The sequence below is a fragment of the Scomber scombrus genome, chromosome 14 (genome assembly GCF_963691925.1).
Source record: "Scomber scombrus chromosome 14, fScoSco1.1, whole genome shotgun sequence".
Classification (NCBI taxonomy): domain Eukaryota; kingdom Metazoa; phylum Chordata; class Actinopteri; order Scombriformes; family Scombridae; genus Scomber; species Scomber scombrus.
This window is the reverse complement of record NC_084983.1, coordinates 12,798,782-12,814,703: the sequence shown is the minus strand read 5'-3', so window position 1 is coordinate 12,814,703 and position 15,922 is coordinate 12,798,782. Positions and strand designations below refer to the sequence as shown.

The following is a 15,922-nucleotide window of genomic DNA, read 5'->3' as shown; positions in this document are numbered from 1 at the left end:
GAATATTGACTATGAACACCAGACAGATCAATGGCATCAAATCCTGCTCCCTCTATATTTGATGGATTTACTTAGATAATGAAAAACAAACCACTTGCTGGAATCAGGCCGGCACAAAAACAGAAATATTTACTTCTGTAAATCTCTGTCATGAAAACACAGGAATAGAATAGATTTGCTGTAATGAAAGAAGTGATAGGAATGCTGGAAAGGAGGGATTATTTATCTTATCTGCGCTTCTCAGAGGGGAACCTCCTTGCTATCTAATGTCAGCGTCTGAACCCAAACATCCAAATATGAAAACAGAAAAACAGAGTAAATATTTTCAGAGCAAAGCAGAGCATGGCATATTTGCTTGTTTTTTATTTTATCTATATATACTAACAGGGAATACTTTCTGTTGGCTACTGGATGATACACACGGATTCAAATTGTTATTTGTGTTACCAAAAATATTGTTTGTTTTAGTAGCCTTTTCATTTGAAAGTGGGGTCATAAAGAATTTTATCTCTTATTAAATATAAATGTTACACAGAACAAAACCGTAGGGCATACTGTGTTTCATATCAGTACAGTCATCTCTCTCTAACACTGCAGAGGGCAGTAAAATGGTGGAATATAATATGTATTCACACAGACATCTGACTGTGAACCCTTTGAAATGTGGGCTTCTTTCAAAGCACCTTCGCTTTCACAGGCTCAGCTTCCAGAGGCACCGGGGCAAGCTGCACATGTAAAAGGGCCTATTTTGTCCAGTTTGATCCTCAGTTCAAATTTAATTTGATTAATATTCTCAAACAAGGATAACTTCAAAGGCATGGAAGGGTTTTACAGGTCAGCATTATGAGCAAGCTGAGACTTTGAACGCAGGATGTGCGTGTTAATCAAAGCATGTTATGGTAATTCTGTAATTTATGTAGAACAAATGCCTCATTTCACAAGTGTGCTGTGTACCATTATTCCCCAGATTCCAGTGAATTAATCAAGAGCATTTCAGCAACATTTGTTCTTACAACTATTACCCACCCACTATGGCCACTATGGCTTCCAAGCAGCTGCAGCAGATAGACTGCCTCCCTGATTCCTTCAGAAGTAAGCTAGACTCAAAAGATACCTCAACTGAAAGATCTCAATTCAACTTGTGAGCTAATCCTTCAAAGCAAGTCAAGACAAAGGTATTCATATTCAGTGTGTGCAAACTATAATTGCGCCAGATGATAGTGTTCACTAAATAACAGCCGTCTAAATTATCTGGGGAGTTATTTCTGCCATTTAAAATTTGGCTCCAGTTTTTATTATCAATCATGAATGCCATTAACAAGCCATCAATCACCACATCTGCAACATTAGGCTCCTTTAGAGGTCGCTGATGTAACATACATACAGTATAACTGCCCAGGAAGAAGATTTTTTGCAGATAATTTTGCACACAGAAAAATGCACATGCATACAGCACACATTTACTGCTGCAGTGCATGATGGTACAATGCCATCTGCTGGTAGACAGGGCAATTTATTGGGCAAATATCTGAGGAGATAAAGGCAATAAAGCATTTATCATTCATCATTTCTAATAAGCCATGATAAATATATTTCCTTTGCAATTTTTACCTGCATGTTTTATTTGCTATTGAGTAATGAACCATTTAAAATTACTTTCATGCTGGTGTGTATACACTGGGTCAATGAACTGGTTTACAGAGACAGCACATGCATACCTCACTTCTGTCCAACCAACCGCAAATGCTAACGCACACAGACACACACACACTATACTCACCTTGAAAAGAGAAATACAATGTAATCCATTCAGTATAATGGTTTGTTGTAACAGTGTACCTCATTACTGTGCATGTCATCAAATTAGCATCACATCAATAGATTAACATGAGACTAAATTACAGAACAGACTCCTGGTTATTTAACATGCTTAAATGTCAAAATATGTTTGAGAGTCAATAAGCAATTGTTGCAATGGCTTCCCTTCATCTGGTGAGTTTAACATGTTACAAATCACATACAATGACTTCAATCTAGGCAGCTCTATAAATCACTGAATATTTAGACACTGAATGACACACTATTTGAGAGTATCCAGGAATTATTCATACATGAGGCATGGAAACAAGCTTTCAGCCAGCACTCGATTATAGCGATAACTTTTATAAGCATTCATAAGCCTCTTCTGTATTGGATGATCTATATCAGGGATCCGTTCACCTCTCCACTGGCAATAGCTTTTATCTGTTTCTCGCACCGCTGTAGTCTGAACCAAAACTTAAATTGCCTGTCTCTCACTATCAGATGCAAGCAACAATCTATATCAGAAATTCAAACATCGTTGCCCTACAGGCTAAAACCACTCCATTTCACAGGAGTATGGAATACCAGAAAATCGACTTTCAATCATGTTACATTCGCTCATTTAAATACACCATAATTGATGAAAATGTATTTGATTGATTGTCTTGTCTTTATTGTCATGTTTCCTGAACCTGAGTGTTCCTACAAAGTCATTTTTTGCACATTTTATTAATTCATAGAGTTAATTAATATTAATCCTTCACATCTGGTCCAGGATGTCTCTTAGAATTAAAATCTCATAAAGATGCAAAAAGCACATTTTTAGCTTGTCATGATTCACAAAGCAAGATAACAGGTGTCTGGTGATGTAAGATGACTAGATAGGTTCAGACACATTTTGTACTCAATTGGGTTTGTTATTATTTTAAGGAGAAGACGTTCCACTGCAGATATTTTCCTCAAATGGGAAGAATTTGCTCCAGTAAGTTGTAAATCCCATGAGCATGTTTCAACATTTAAGCAGGAGTCTTTTTGAAGGCTGACCGTCTTGTCTCACACTTTTGATCAGATATCACAGAAACCTGCAAGTTGATCTCAGCTCTGCCGCTGCAGTGTGATTACCCAGCAACTAAATCAATTATTTCTCTAAACAGAGACCAAGCGGTGCTTTTCTCAGCACAGATAATTGCTGATTGTACTTCAGCTGTAACCAATTATCAGTTATGTGAGTAAATTAGTCACAGGCAAATGAATGATAGGCTCATTGGCAGCACAACAACAGACTACTATATGTCATATCTTGCTACATTTGATTATAACATTATTGCGATAATGAAGAAATGTCTCACTGAAATTGTTAATAAAATGTGGATTGCATGACTGCAGAGCAAAATGATCCAATTATATTCAACTATACGGCAACTTGCCACAGTGGAGTATCATTCTTGTTCTTATCTTTGATGCTTGTGAGCAGGATAACAGCAACAGTAAACAAGGACAATTGTGGAGCAGAATAAACGTAAGAATTATGATATATATATATGATCATACCTAAATCTAAATCATGGTACAGGAAATAATCATAGGAGACACTTACTGAGATTACAGTCTATCCTGATACAATCTGGTGAGAGAGAGAGTGAGATGGTGAGATTAAAAGAAAAAAGGAACAGCATAAAAGAGGAGAATATTTCACATCCTTCAAGGTACATTCTGCAGAAAGTTCAGTGCTTTTGAGAGCCCACCATCCGGGGACAGCCTCAAGAGTCTAAACCGCCCCTTTCCTCCCTGTTGTGCACATAACGTTAGAAAAAAGGAATAGTGAGTGAAAAAACCTCAGTGTGTGTCTGGCACTGCTGGAAGTACAGCAGTCCAGATCAAAGTTGGGATCAATAAGAGTTTTGTTTGCCATAAAAGTAGAGGTGCACAAATATTATTTTTAGTGTTGGTATCAGCTCGGATTCAGATAACAAAAACCCAAAATGGAACCTGTGCTAAATTTGTGCGGAGATTATGATCAAGATTTTAACATGTCAAGCTGAATAAAACATGGTTATCGCTCAAAGGAGCAAGATGAATTTACCGCAAAGATAGATTAGAAGCAGAGGCAGCTGACACTACACCATACTATCGAAATTATTTTTTTGTTTTGTTAAAATGTCGTAGGATAGCCTACATGCATTAATAAGTTATGTAGACATTAAAGAAAAGCATGAATATGCAATTTAATAAGTTTGATTGGTTCTGTAAATTTGATAGGCTTATGTATTAATGCACCTCTACTTAAAGGCCCAAACTCAAATTGCTATTAGTTGAAATATTCAGTCTCCTGCTTGTTTTGCAGGCCTGATGGTAATTCATCTTCCAAGTCAAATACAGAGGAAAAAGGCGATTTGCACAACCTGCAGCCACGATGAACCTTACACTGTAAAAAACATTTCTCATGTCTAGAACAGCTAATATAATCTAAATCCTTCTACAATATTCAAAAAATGTCAGCACAGTGGAATCACCCACTCATCATTTGCATGTTTTGAATAACGGAACCAATTTATCCACGAGTGCATGAATATATTGGTGTAAGTCATGTGGCTGAGGAGTGCTCTCAAGCTGTCAACCATCACAGAGCAGTGGATACAGACAGCCAGAGACCAGTGATTTTCCGCTCTAGGTTTGTGCGGCTGTGTGTGTGTGTGTGTGTGTATGTGTGTATCCATCACTGGCACCCTGTGTTCAGTGAAGCGACTCTAAACTGGACAGGCCAGTAAATGCGAGGGGAGGGAACTACAATGGTCACACTTATGGCGTGAGCAGTTTAAGTGGTAATATCTCAGAGTAATGATAGATCTGGTCTCTGACTGCCTTCTCCTTGAACTGCAGACAAGCCATTGAAGGGCTGAAAGAGCCGGGACGGTCAGATGGGACCTGACCACTGGATGAACTGAGAGAGAGAGAGAGAGAGAGAGAGAGAGAGAGAGAGAGAGAGAGAGAGAGAGAGAGAGAGAGAGAGAGAGAGAGAGAGAGAGAGAGAGAGAGAGAGAGAGAGAGAGAGAGAGGAGTGAGATAGAGAAAGAGAAATAGAGAGCGAAAGAGAGATAGAAATAGAGAGCGAAAGAGAGTGGGATAGAGATAGAGAGAGGTCAGAATAATCATACACACCTACAGTTGCTTAAAAAGGAACTAACCCCTTTGAGTTTTTCAGTACCTTGTTGTATTTGAGGAATTACCTTTTCAAACTTCCTACTGTTAAAAGATTTATTTTGGATTTTAGACACACTAGTCACTTAATTATTAATATTCAGTCGTGTAATGTTGTATTTTTTACTTTTATCCATGGGAACAAGTAATTGTTCCCTTTCTAGAATCTAAAAATACCGATTTCATTCGTTTTTCTTCCAGCACTTCCATTCTACTACAAAGTAAAATTTTAAAGGCAACCCGTGCTCAAAGTGTGCTGCTGGTGGGTCCTGGTGGTTTAGTGGTTAAGACGTGCAACAAATAAACGCAATTCCTCCTTTGTTGCATGCCATACCAGTCTTCACTCTGTATAAAAGTGCACCTCCTCAGAGAAAATGCCTTATTTGGGGAATTGTGTTAATTTTGGATTTCATTTAATGCCAGATGTCTTAAGTGCCATCTATGGATTTAACACTTTCATTCTGAAATAAACTCCAAATTATTTCTCTTTAAAATAAAACTGATATAAGAAATGAAACCATACCTTTAAACAAAAGTTCAGGTTTTAATTGGCCGTAGTATCTTTTGAAGTTAAACTTTTTCTATAATGTTGAATGGAATTTTAAATGCCATTTAAATTAAACTAAATAAAAGAGGTGTTTCCAGTAGGAAATTACAAAGAGGGGGAAGAATACAGTATTGTGGGAAATAAGCAGGTTTTGAATTGTTTTACATTTCCTAAGCATAAATGACCAAATAGAAATATCTGAAATAGAAACCTTGCTAGTACATCCCAGCTCATTCGTTGGATTATCCTTGTCATTTTTAATGACCAAGCATACTGTAATACTGTACTGTAATTGACTCATTTCCAGTAAACTAGAACTAAATAAACTGAATAAGACTGACACAGCCACATTAGCTCTCTGGAAAAACAAACAAAAATGAAACCAACATGCAAAAGAATCAAGGAATGTGCTTATTCTTTTTAAGCAACTATAGTTATTATGTATGAAGATGGGTATGGAAGAGTCTGAGATGAAACTAATATCGTGTGAAGTCTGGCTGAGTGACACGTCCTAAAAGGTCAAGTGCTTTATTATCTGCTCGCATTTGTCGCAGCAGCATTACCCAGGTTCACAGTGAGTTTCACTCTGCCTCCGTCCAGCTCCAGACGCAGGGTGTCCGCTGACTGTTGAGAGGTTGTGGCAATCAGCAGCCCAAAGGCCCTCTGGGACATGAAGCGCAGGGACACATCCTCAGCCTCTGTGTGTAGCGTCCTTGGCAGCACCACCTTCAGATACATACTGCCGTCATAACTCACCATGGTGGCATCTGTGGATTTCAGGAAGAGGAAGTGTCAGCAGTCATTGGACCCCTCAGGGAATCACAATGCTAAATAAAAAAAAAAAAGCAAAGTGGTGTTTATGGAGTGAAACGTGCATTCTATTGCATTAAAGCTTATCGCAGGTGCTGCATGATATAATTTTAGATTGCAGTTTTCATCAGCTGCACCAGATGGCAGAAAAAGCCTGGAGCATGCGAAGACAAGGGCGAGATTTCAATGGCAACCAAATTTCTGTAGGATTTATACCCATCATAGTGCAATACAAGGGGGATTTTCATATATCCCTCATATTATTAGCTGCCAATGTATCTGCGTAATTTGGCCTCTGTGAAAAAATCATCCGCATGGAAAATGCAGAGTGATTCAGGCCAATGAAGCAGCACTGCATTTCTAATGAAACACTCATAGCACTGGCAGCCTCACGGTATGAACAATTCATTAATGAATCACTATACTGTAAGAGGTACTGCAATTTACTTTTGAACGGCTTAAATGAAAAAAATCATTTCCATTGTCCTTTCATAGTCACCTAGACTGCTTTGTGGATGTGTGAGTGTGAGGAGTCTTATTTGTTTGAAGTGGGGTCTCATTTGAATAGATATATCATTATACAGTGTGCAGATGACTATACTGTAGTTGCAAATTAAATTATCATTGTTTGGTAGGCCTGAGAATTAAGGGATGATGTGAATGTGAATTTTCTTTGTATCTTCATCTTTTCCATCTGTGCAGGCACTTTCCACGCACTACACAGCTAGGTTAATAAATAAAATACTGGCCAAAGTGTGTAAAAAGCTTTGCAGCAGCATTGTGAAATCCCTCATCCTCCCCATCCAACACCATCCCTTCTTACAAACTCTTACCCTTCTCACAGTTAGGGCCTAGGTAGCCACTACCGTTACAGTCACAAATGTGGCGGTTCCAGCCTTCTCTGCAGTGTCCACCATTGGCACATGTGTCTCTGGCACATCTGACATGAGTCTCTCTGGTGCAGAAGCTGCTGACACCTGTGGCGCTCTGAACTTCAGCCAGCCTCCACAGGTTACGGCTCTGTCCGTCAATGAAGAGGTCCCGCACACAGCCCACGTAGCCAAGGCCAAGGGATGCTGTCCATACCTCAGGGGGGAGCATGAGCGCTTGACGATCCTCAGGTAAACCTCCAAGATACATGTCCCCATCTAGGTCAAGTATCTCACTGCCTTCATTAGCAGAAAAAGGGATGCTCTGGCTGTTCACAGAGATAAAGCCTGTAGGGCAGGCATTAGCAGTGAGTCAGCTTGTCCTTATACAATGTTTTTGTTGCAGAAAATGAAGACAGGTGTGTGTGGGTTGTGCTAAGTAAGAAGTGAGAAAACAAACTGAGATTGAGGAAGTTGCTGCTAGTTGTGTGGATAAAGAAACTCTACTGACATTCCTTACGAGTTGATTTTGTGAGCAAAGAAGGAGCTAAAACTAAAACTTGCTCTAGATAAGTGAAGAATTAATGCTGACAAATCTGCTATGTCATATTACCCTGCGTGAGTGGGAAGGAAATAGAAGGGAATTAATACAAATGTGAGGAATGACTTAGAAGTGACTGTGTATATTTTTTGGATTCCACTAATAAGGCAGACATTTGGACTGTACTAATAGTGCAGACATTTCCCCATTTGAAGTGGGTTGTTTAATTGGCCACTTGTGAAATAGTTTAACAAAGATTTCTAAATGTCATACATTGATTACAGCAACAAGAAATCTCATTGTAATTAAAACCTACTGCATATGCATGCATGTTTCACTGCAGTGAATAAATGGCAAGAGCTTGCCAAAGAGACTGTATCAATGCTGGCATATGGCAATTTCACAGCTTGGAACTTTTTATACTCCACAGCTAAAACCAGAGTACACAGTAACACAGAAACAGAAGCAGGCAGGAGGCTTCCCCTACCTTCACAAATACACATAATTGTCTTACCATTGCGCCCTTTCCTCTGGAAGTCCACATGGCACCACTCGCCATCATCAAGCCTATTGTTACTGGCTTTAATCTTGATGCTGCCTGAGCCCATATCCATAACTAGGTAAAGAAGTCCATCCAGTAACTCTATGGCGAAGAAGTCTGCCCGGGGCTTCCTGTCAGGCTGTGTCCCCAGCAGATTGCCATGGCTGAACAGCAGCAGGCCGCTGGGCTCTGTGGTGCGGAAGTCAAAAGATATGGCGCCCGTCTTCTTTGTGTTCCACCTGGGCAATGTCAAGTAGGCAGACGGCGTGTCGAAGGTGACCGGCTCTAGGGCTTCCACATTCTCGCAGCTGAATATCAGGTCACCATGGATACTTATCTTAGGGTCTCGCTGTTCAGCCAGCCGTGACAGTTCCAGTCTAAACTCATTATTCTTGTAAACCACCTAATAAATGAGAGAGATGTCGTGGTGAGATGACAGCTGGAGAGAGCAATGCATTTGGTGCAAAGGTTGAATATTACTCATCAATAAATGCAAGAAATTGATATGACATAGAAGTATTCACAAGGACATGCGGCTGAAAACGCGTTGAATCATCGCATGGACTCAGAGCTGAGAATAGAAAATGTCCTGATGATTTCATTTACAGAGTTATGTCAAATAAACTGGCACCTTCAATTATACAGATGTAGAGGCACTTGATTCATTAATGAAAAAAAAATCTGTCACATTTTGTCTTGTCTTTGCCACTGTGCATCCATGCAGAGATCAGGGAAGCATGTACAACTGAGAACATTGTATTTTACTCCAACTCAAATGCTGACAGACATTGTTCTTCATCACACTGAGAATTTGCCTGGTTTTGAATGTACATGTTCTTCATTAAAAAGAAAGAGGGCAGCAATCGGGAGATGGATTTAGATGCAAATATAAACATTTACATTTTAGATATTTAGCTGACTCACTTAGGAGGAGCGCACAATGGGTCCAACAGGAGAATCATTTCAAATTTGGAGCGGAACAATCCCAGACAAAGCATCCACACCACGACAAACATTTATATATGTTCATACAAAGTAAACTGAGATCAAGTCAGGCAGAGAAAGTGGGTGGAAGAGAGGTGGACCGTATCGTTTGTGCGCACAACACAGAAATTATTATTTAAGAGGGAACATTTAGCGAATGTAGGAGGCTTACACTTCAGTATTCATTTTCATTGTTGATGCAGAAGCAGCTAATACATCAGATTGTGCACTCTGGCTGCAGTGATTGTACAATAGACCTACCTCAGCCTTGCAAGAATGTCTGGTTATTGATTTGAAATTTTAGATCAATCACAGGAAACCAAGTGAAATACAAAGCATATTTTAAAGATATTGAAATACAAGAGGTATACAATATCTGAAAATGTCCATAGGATGCCTGTGATTGTGCTATTATTGTATTATTTTCTGGGTTCATCAATATGCACGGCAGGAGACAAAAATCCTTGTCTCATTTCGCATCAGTTATAAGTCACCGAGAGCCCACTGTTATCTGCCACATCACTCTGCAACCAGTCACTGCCTGAGGTGACACACCACACTGCACAGAGGACTAACAGGCAATTTGAGCCAATATCACACTTCACACTGCCTCAGTGTGACTAATTAAGCAGTGAAATCAGATGGTGAAACTGACCATCAAGAAATGAGTGTAACAAGCAATTTTTAAATGGAAAGACAGTCAATCAGTTCAGGCACTTAAAGTGGGAGAGGTGCATTAGTAGTTATATGCAGAGGGTTTACAACAAGGGACACCACATCGAACAAAAAATGCATAGATGGCTACAAAAAGGCATTCTATGACCTCTGCAGGGCTATTATATAAGCTGAAGGACAATACAGGATGTGGAATCCTATTTCACCAATTCAGACGCCTGTTGTATGTGACAAGGATTACAGAGTATCCCAAAACACAAGAACAAAGCTCTTTTAGTGTCTATTGACAAAGCCCTCACGTCCTTTATGCTCAGAAACTGAAGAATAACAGCAGTCTGAGAACGAAGACCTCTACTGCTGCTAACAGCAGTGTGAATACATTCTTCATAAGCAAATTGGATACAATCTTTGAAGAGGAAACTAATGATCCCGTGTGGGATATCCTGTGGGCACACATACTGCAGACCGATAAACTGGTGACTTCAAAGACAAATTCATCTCTCCCTGCCAGTTGTTGAAGTTGTGACATTCGTCTGAAAATGGCCATTATTTTCCTTGTACCTGATGAACCTTATGGCCTCTACCCAGCAGCACTCACATCTATTATCATGTAAAGTCTAGAGAGATTAGTCATGGCCCCAACTCTCCACGTTCAATAAAAAAAAGAAAGATTCAAGACAGGTATGCCCCTAAATAGATCCACTGCTTATACGATAAATATTTCAGCCACTTCTCACTTTTCTTTTCCACCTGGATTAAGATTAATATGTATGTGTGAATTCTTTCCATTTACCACAGAGGTGTGTTCCTCTAGTTCATCACCCGTCTCTGAGCTGGGCTCCTGGATTTCCTGTCAGGCTGATCCTATTTGATCAGCTCTGCCTCTGCCACCGCTCGTCCTCATTACGAAGACTTTTCGGGTTTGTCATCCTGTCTTCATGACTCTTTATCCTGTCATATTTTCCCCGCATGCCTGCAGTACATCTGTATGACTACGCACAGCCGTAGTAGGTCTAAACACCACCACCATTTACCGCCCACAGAGCGGAGGTTGCGGTTTGGCAGCGATACTGGGACATTAACCTGTCCATAAATAACATCTCATTTTCATTTCAATCTATTCATACTGCAGAATAATTATATAGACACCCTATTTAAAAATCATCCAGAATATGCTCAGTTTAAGAATGTAGATGTTACTTTATTAATACTGAACCAGTATTACACTATACTATAACAAAACTCATTCAGAGCATGTCTGTGCTGGAGAGTTTAACGGACAAAATTACATATCTGACATATCACAGACTGTGTGGACTATGAAATTCAAAATAAAAAGTAATTGCCTAAGATTTTAAACAAGACAAAAAATGCAAAAGTAACATTTGCCAGGTTCTCCATCTTAATATAGACTATTAGCATGCTAACATTTGCTACTTAGCCCTAAACAGTACAGAAGTACAGCTGAGATTCATGGGAATGTGTCATTATGTCATCATACTGAAGGTATGGTCAATAAGCCAAAGGCCAGTTGAAATTTTGACCTGCTAGATAAATATTCAGGAGATCACCAAACCATTACAATTCATCCTTTGGACTGCAATAATCTTTAGCAAATTTGACTGCAATCCATCAATAGTTGATGAGACATTTAAGCCACAATCACGTGTCACATTCAGGGTGGCGCAAGACAAAAATTCAATATGATACATCAATTTGGAACAATGAATGTCTGTACAAACCTTTGTGCTAGTTCATCTAGGAGATGATAGGGAGTGTTCAGATTAACACTTGCTTTGTGTGAAAAAACACAGACCTCTCATTACTGCAATGTAAATGACATATTTGACTGCTTACCTCATGACTGTTGCAATGCACCCAAAATGCAACCCCTTGCATTGTTTTAATGCAGGGCTGTTTTTGGTCTGAATGCAGCCTTAAACTAGTTCACTGAATAAGTGAAAACTTTGACCTGCCAGTGGTGCAAGAGGAAAGGTCAGAAAATCATGAAAGTCATTTGATTTTATCCTCCTGGGCCCTTGAATGTCTTTCATGACAGTTCATCCATAGTTATCAAGATATTTCACTGTGAATTACAAATGTCAATGGTGGCACTACAAGAAAAGTCAGGGGATTACCAAAGTCAGAATGATTCAATCACTGGGGGTGCAAGAATATCTGTAAAAATGTCATGGCAATCCATAGTTATTGAAATATTTTAGTTTTCTATATTTTTGTGACATGGGAAATCTGAAACACAGATTACTTCTTGTGGACACAAAAACAAGATTTCACTTCTCCACCGTACTGTAAATACATTCTGTCACAGCTCAAAACTGGATGCTTTGTGGTTTGGACTATGCAGGCAGGCTAGGCTGAATAAGAAAACTGGCACTGAAAAAGAAATATCTCACAGTAATGAAGCTTTGCATTAGTTCTGGCAGAGCACTGAAGTCAGCCACAAAGTCTCTAACAATATTGAAATAAATCACCAATCTACTTTTAACAAGACAATATGGCATTGTGTATAATCTGCCAAGCTCTCACACTCACACACCATTCAGCTGCTGCTTGTTATGATTGACCTGCCTCTGCTGCTGCTGCTGTTACTTAGTCAGGTTTTTCTACTCTATTTGTGTATTTTGTGTGTCCCATATCTAAGTCATGCATTTGTTCTGTCCTGGGTACATTGTACTTCCTGCTGAATCTCACACTGCTGGTTTCAATGCGGATCAAGCAGAGCTTAACAAACGTTTGCAGGTATTTATGCAAGAAATGGTCCTATATCCTTTTGATGTAAGTGTCTCCAACAGTAAACAGTAAACTCCTTTGTTTGAGTTGAGTATTGACCCCAAGAAAATATGATTGCCCCCAACTGCCTCTCTGACGCCCATGCTATTACTTTCCTCTTTACTATTTTAAAATCAAATCTCTGCCTATTTCATCCACGTCTCCTCTTAATTCTTCCTTGGTGAGGGAAATCCTTTCTCTTCTTTTTAGACCACATATCACATCATTTGCTTTTTATGAGAGTGCTCACTTCATTAAAAATGTGTGAGACAGGACTGAAATTGAGCATTAACCCATAATTCACTGCTTTGTCTAAACTAATTCAAATGCTGAGTACATGATCTTTACTTGCTTGCTCAGGATAATCAATGTGACAGGTACAGGCCATCGTTAGAAATCTTCAAGAATGTGGAAATGAAAACGGAGTCCAGACTGTGTTTTAGGAATGAACATGAGAAGATGCATCTGTTTCTTATGTATATTGGTTCTGCTTTCTCCAAGGGATTCCCACAGCAAGAATCTATAAATGAACAGTGCAGCCTCTTGGCTAAATGTTTCTCCTTCAAACACCCTACAACAGAAGAATCAATACTAATGTGAAGGTTTTTTTATACGCACAACATGCTCTGCTTATAGGAAGGGGTAGTGCTATCTAAGGAGGGCAGGATAGTATTTCCAGTCCTCTGCTGAGATCGAGGTCAAAGCTGTACTCACATCTTTCAGACAGCCTATGAAGTTGTTGCTGACTGGGGAGCCCGGCAGGTCAGCTGTGTTCAGGCTGCCCCCAATGTAGAAGAGATCGTCGGAGCCCAGCATGGTGTAGTCCTCCTGAGTGTAGCCAGTGGTTGTGAGAATCCCATCAACCAAGATAGTCACCTATAGGAACCATTATAGGGAGAGTGGGGAAAATAATTGACAAAGGAGATTTTGAGTCAAACAGAAAGAACCAGCCTAATTATTTCATACTTCATTTCTCTATTCTAGTTGAGCTTGCCTTAGTGTTGGATCTTGAAAGCAATTACAAGAACAGCTGTGAGGGGTTCACTAATCTCAGCTGATCCCTGTTTCTGATATATTAACAGCATTGCAGTGGAGTCAATATACCATAAATATTTCGTCCACTAATATTTTGACACCAAACCAGTATGAATGCTACAGTATACTCCATTAATTTGAGATTAAGGATATCAAGATGGGAAGTGGCATTACTTGTATATTGGCAGCAACAAAACAAGATTATTCTCATATCAGTTCCACCTGTACACAGAGGCAAAGGAAATGAATGACTGAATAGGGCTATAGAGTAAAAAAATGATATGCTTGTTGCCATGACAATGAGCCCACAGTTAACATGTATTTCTGCATGAATGTAACAGCGCCCACTTTGGGGTGATAAATGAAAACAATTACAATTTCTTAGTGGGAGGGGGAAAAAAAATCAATTTTCAGGAACATCTACAATGAAAAGCTTATAGTTCTGTTGAAAATTGTCCTGCCTGTAATAAACTGCATTTACTGTTAGGTTAAAAATGAAAAAAGACAACTCAAACAAGGCCAGGGACATGCATGTAGAACATTTCAGCAGATTTTTCTAATGCTTTAGGCCATAACACAGTCATTTTATAAATGCTGAACTTGAGTGAATAGAAGTTATTCATCATTATTTTTATTTGTCAAAATGAAGCCAGCAGTTGTAGTTTTGGTATCACAGACTATATATTCAATGGGAAGGAAAGGAAACTGACAAGAAAATAGACTTTATACCTTCTCTGTACACATTGTAGTTAACTTATAGTGTTTATGTTTAATGATTTATAGCATCTGATTTGGATTTATAGTTTTCCGTTTGTAATTCTTATGTTGTATGGGGGAATGATAAGCATCACATAGATAAAAATGGAATGATTTATATTAAAGAGAGAAGGACGATGGTTCAGAGGAGGTAATTCACAGAGAGACACTGAGCTACAATCCTGGGCACTCATAAGTTAACAACTGCACCCCCACCAGGTTCAACAGACCTTGACTTAAGGAGATAAGAGTAGCAAAGTGGTGTGGCCTCATCCAGAACAAATTTATCACGATCTCCCAGCCAGGTCTTGGTAAGCATGCAAAAATAAAAAATAATTTAAAATGATAGAGTGATATGATTTTTAAAAGCCTTTAGAAGTATTTAAAGTGTACAAAGAAGATTGCTTAACTTTGTGAAATCTGTGGTGTCTATTCTGTGAAATCACTGTAATATTGAAAGCAAGAGGATAAAACACAAAGTAATGACCTGACACGGTTTGTTCAGGTGTCACCTCTCTTAAACGAGACCCTGCCTCACCATTCTCTTGTATACTGGCAGATATTGATTTCTGTCTATCTAGTGGTGAAGCCTTCAGTATCTTTGGTTTGGACATTGGACAAAAGCAAGGCTCGTCTGTGGGTTGATGATACTGCTCATCAAGAAAGGCCAGAAAGTGCTTTCATGTCTGGAAATTGATTAATGCTGCTTTGTCTTTCATTCAACAGTTTCTCCAAAAGCACGACCCGGGTCTAACGGTGTGTATTACATCATATCTCTACACCACATAGATAGTTCCTTTAATGGCATTTCAAAATTGTAAAAGTAAGAGATTAATGTATTAACAGGTCATTATTGAATGGAACAAAAACATGATTAATTAGAAGTGCAAGCCTGAGAGGCACGTTGCTGGCTGATACACTTTGAGACCTTTCATATTACTTATCATCATTTCTCAAGGATTTCTTCACAGCCAGTGTTACGCAGAGCCAATGAAAAGGTAACATATATTAACATTTATTAATAGGTATGACTGTTAAAAAGAAAAGTACGGAAAAATGACAGAAAGAACAACAATGGATCATATGTGTGCATGCTGGAACACAAATATGATCCATTGTGTGTGTGTACTGTACAGGCCCATATATATGTGGATGCATCATTAATAAGGGTCAGAAAAGGAGAGAGATTGAGCACCAATCCGATTTTGCCTGACAGATGAAGAGGGAGATAGTAATAGGGGGAATTCTAGCCTGAAAAGCACCACCAGATCTAATAAAATGTTTACCCCAGCACTCTCTCGGGAGTTAAAGTTCCCCCTATCTACATGTCAGTGAGGTAACTTATCTGAGGGGAAAGCAATTTACACAGGGAT

The 15,922-nt window shown here is 39.1% G+C and overlaps 1 protein-coding gene across 1 annotated transcript in view; it reads right to left on the bottom strand.

Annotated features, from left to right (window-relative positions):
- Positions 1-15,922, bottom strand: part of nrxn2a (neurexin 2a) — a 93,747-nt gene that overhangs the window by 58,718 nt on the left and 19,107 nt on the right. Inside the window, exons 5-9 of the mRNA XM_062432629.1 lie at positions 13,473-13,634; positions 8,283-8,712; positions 7,192-7,575; positions 6,112-6,315; positions 3,401-3,427 (exon numbers count right to left, since the gene is read on the bottom strand). Of these exons, the coding sequence (XP_062288613.1) occupies positions 3,401-3,427; positions 6,112-6,315; positions 7,192-7,575; positions 8,283-8,712; positions 13,473-13,634 (1,207 nt within the window). The remainder of the gene's footprint in view (positions 1-3,400; positions 3,428-6,111; positions 6,316-7,191; positions 7,576-8,282; positions 8,713-13,472; positions 13,635-15,922) is intronic.